Source organism: Protopterus annectens, chromosome 4.part0, assembly GCF_019279795.1.
Source record: "Protopterus annectens isolate FY-2018-M chromosome 4.part0, PAN1.0, whole genome shotgun sequence".
In the NCBI taxonomy this organism is placed as follows: Eukaryota; Metazoa; Chordata; order Ceratodontiformes; family Protopteridae; genus Protopterus; species Protopterus annectens.
The window spans coordinates 727,210,858-727,215,140 of record NC_056733.1 but is presented as its reverse complement, the minus strand read 5'-3'; the positions used below and the strand labels follow the sequence as shown (position 1 = coordinate 727,215,140).

At 37.0% G+C, this 4,283-nt stretch overlaps 1 gene segment (V, D, J or C); it reads right to left on the bottom strand.

Moving 5' to 3' along the window:
- Nucleotides 1-827: 827 nt before the first annotated feature.
- Nucleotides 828-1,615, bottom strand: LOC122800315. The segment is given in 2 exon segments: nucleotides 828-1,228; nucleotides 1,552-1,615. Coding segments are annotated over 2 exon segments (450 nt in total).
- Nucleotides 1,616-4,283: the final 2,668 nt, after the last annotated feature.

The following is a 4,283-nucleotide window of genomic DNA, read 5'->3' as shown; positions in this document are numbered from 1 at the left end:
CTATAGTAGTGAAGCATTAAGGGATTCTGTATCACTGCATTCATTGATTATTTTATTTTAACAGGGTGAGACCCATTAAATACATGGCTTTAGGCAGCCAAGAGTAAGGCTACTTTGGTGTGTTATGCCACCTATATTGGTGCTTATCTTTTTGCTTTCTTCCAGGTGTTAGCCCTGAACCTTGGACTTCTAAGTTTCAGGGTACTGACTCATTTACAGAACCTTAGTCTATTATCAACAGAATCTCTCCAGATGTTTCTCTAGTTCTTCACACATCTGTTATTGTCTTAATCATTTAAAATCTGACATCCTCCCTTCTGTATAGCTCTTCAAAAAAGTTCCCTTTTGACATCTCCATTGGCTGAGTAACACCACACTTAGCAGAGGTTACTGGCCCTTCACATGTGCTTCTGCACTGTCTGCATTGGTTTCTGTTCCTCTATCTGCCACATTGTTTCCATTATTTATGCCACGCCCTACTGGTTTTCTTTTGATGTTCATCATACAGTAATTATATATGGTTACTTGTTAACCTGTTGTGTATCCTAACTGGACATTTGGAAAATGGATATTTTAAACCAAATGACTACTGAAAACCAATGATTCCAGAACAGCGAATAAGGGCAGGATTTAAAGAGAACTTTTTGATAATTAGTGTTTTCATGATACCTAGCTGTGCTGCTATATTTAATCATGAAGAATATTTTTACAGGAAATCAAAGAACTATAGTTTTCATATTCACTTCCAGCTAACTACAGAACCAAGTTAATGTTATACAGTGAACAGATAGATTCCTGAGTGTTGCACTTACTGATGGTACATCACCTTAACTGTCACTGCCCTTCAGTGAGCAGGCAGCTACAGCTGCAGGAGCAGAACCAGTCATGCAGAAGGTTTTTGTTTTAGCTGTTTGTATTATTGTATCACTGTGTACGTTAGAGCCACTGACCCATGTGCTACAGTAATAATTAGCATCATCCTCTGCCTGAACACCAGAGATGGTTAATTTAGCAATTTTAGCAGAGGTATCTTTGGTCAGAGAGAAACGATCTGGGATTCCTGAGGCTCTGCTGTTGTCGAACCCGAGGTACTGTGGGGATTTCCCAGGCTTCTGCTGGTACCAAGCTAGGTCTTCACTACTGATACTGCCTGTACATGTGATTTCAGCCTTCTGTCCCAGAGACACTGTCAGTGATGAAGGCTGATTCAAACTCTGAGCCTGGGAACCTGAGAAAAATTAACATATTCATGTCAGTAAAACAATTATTTGTTACTTTTAGTTAATAAATACTGTTTTAAAAAACAGCTATATTTATTATCCTGCAAACTGCCCTGATTTTTAAAGTTAATTTTCAGCATGATTGGAGTAGCCTTACTCTCATAACAAATAATACTTAGAATAAAAATGGAAGTTATAGACAGAACATTAATCACAGTAATAGTAAAATAACTGATCTACTTTCATAAAAGATAATTTTGTTAAATAATAAGCATCAATCCTTGAAACAGATTACATAAAGGTATAAAATATAAAACTGAGATGCCTTTACATTGCCTGTAGGTTATAAGAAGCAGAGCAACAGTAATCCAGCAATACATCTTGGTGATGTTAAGTCTGTGTGTTATTGATTGTAATGAGAAGTTTCTCTGTTATTAATGTTTAGCTTTTTCCTTAACACCACCTACAGCACTAAATCCCACCCTTTTATGTAAATCTCCCATTCTTCATTGGTTCCTGGGGTCTGACATAATCTTAGCCTTTACTTCTATGGAGCAGTGTAAAAAGTTTCAGACACTGAAAAGAAAAACAAATGCAGTAGCAAAGCTGTGGTCATTATTAAGTAATGTCGAGACTGTAACAGTGTAACCAAGCAATTAGGTTAATGCTTTCCAGAACTTGGTCCTGCTTCCAGACATGCTTAACTTACATGTGATATTACTAAATCCTGTTTTTCACCCACCACATCTGTGGAATATTGAGCCCTTGAAAATCTCTGCCGAATAAGTAAATTATTTAAGATGATACACTTTTTTCATGTAACAGAGCACATGATTAACTATGGGCAAAATCTGGCTCACACCCATAGCTTTCAAGTAAATAGGGACACATCTCAACAGAATCAGGGACAACTCCAGAAATAATCAGGGACACTTTTTAAAACATTAGTACTGTTAACTTGAAATATTACCAGAATACAATAATGTGAAATAATATACAGTTTCTGAAGTAAAATAAAGTTTACCGCTGTTTATTATCTTTATTTACTAAGTATAATTCACCATCAAAAGTCATCGGTTTTAGAAGGGATAAAGAGAGACAGAGAGCTAAAATTTGTATCAAAAATCAGGGACAGTTGAAAGGTGTTCACATCATGGATTTATGAAAGGACAGAATACACTGTAATCTGTTCCACACAAGACACAATGTACTCTGCCTTACAAAAGGGTGAACTGTCAGGGGTCTTTTTATTGACCTCAGAGGAGGACCATTAAATTCCACTTTAAAAACTATACTGTTTTGATTTTGGCACAAATGTAGACATTATACTCAGATCCACTCTTCTCATGTTCAATCAGGCACTCAGTTATCTAGTGTAGGAATATTCTGTATAGGTGTACCCCAAGGGTCAGTGCTGGGTCCTGTATTATTTCCTGTCATCATTAATGATGTCAACATATACCAACCAATTCAACTGTCAGGAAGAGTTTAACTAACTATGAAAATGGGTCAGGGATAACAAAACTATTAATAATCACTAACAACTTAGTAGATTTGCCATTTGCTACTAATAAAAAATGAAAACTGTCAGACAATATTAAGGTACTCGGTATAAGAGGGCGCAAACTAGATGAAGTCTAAACTTACAAATACCAGGGGTTATGTTTTGATCCATTTTTGTCATTTAAAGAACATACTGAGTGAAAGCTGGAGAAAATAAACCTCAGCAGAAATTATACAATATGGTATCAAACCCTGTCAATGCTGAATCCAGAGGAATAACAGCAAGGCACATCTTAACCCAAAGTATAATATGGTCCCTCAATATCTGCACTTAAGTAAGAACACCTATCTCATCCAGACTGCTGTAAATAGGTGTACAATCAATATATCTGTCCCTAGAAATGACCATCATAATTTCTTTTCACAAAATGCAAATTAGCTACCAGTGCCTGTTTGTGCAACTCTTCTGTTATCAAATGTAATCTTCAGTTTCACATGTAAAAGTATTAACCATTATTAAGACACAAGCTCAGCCTATGGACTACTACTTCTAATCTTAGAAATGGCACAGATGAAGCCCTTATACTGCAGAAGTTACCCTTAGGCCTAGAAATAAGAAAGGAAGATGTAGAAATGTTGCCCCAGCAAACTGGAAATGCTTACAAGGTCACAATAAAATGCAACTAACTATCCCATGTTCAGATCAAACTTACTTAAGCATCTAAAAACCTCCCCCAGGATTCAGCAAGTAGCCATGCAGGAATAACTTATTCCAGCATGGCAGGGACCGTTCCTGTGCAGCACGGCAGTGCACCATGGATATTTATGAAGGCATGCTGCCATGCTGTAAAACAGATATGGTTCTGTGTATGAGTGCAGGGGGTGTGTCTTAGAGCAGAGCGCTCACAATACATATGCCCCCTGCACTCCAGAATTGCCATTCAGCAATTTCAAATGAGCGAGAATGCTCATAACACCCCCAAACCATCAGGGTAAGAAATCTGGACAAAGCCATAAGGGGCAATCATCTCTACCAAGCCAGAAAGTTGATAGAATAACAGGTTTGGCATAAGCATATAGCGCACATCTCCCAACCCGTCAGAGTAAGGAATCTCGACAAAGTCGTAAGGGACAATCATCCCACAAAGCAGAAAGTTAATAGAATAACAGGTTTAGCATTAGCAGGGATATTCTGAAGGGTACAAAGAAAAAACACAACAAATAATTTTTTTTTTATAAATCCAATAAAGTGTAAGTGTAGTTGCATGGGTGTGCCCGTTACTTAGCTACGCTTAGTCCAGCTTAAACAATACAAGAAGTTAAATATCCAACTTAAGCAGTGTTGCAATAGTGCAGTGGTTAGAGCATATGTTTTGTAAGCAGTCATTCCTGGTTTAATCCCCATTGTAACCAATTTGCATTTTACATGTGAAAGCAATACATATACGTTTTTTTTTATAATTAGCTATGACATAACATAATATTTGTTAACCAGAGTACTGTAGTAGATCCAGATGTGAGGTATCAGTGTAATAAAGTTGTGAAACCCCCATATAAACA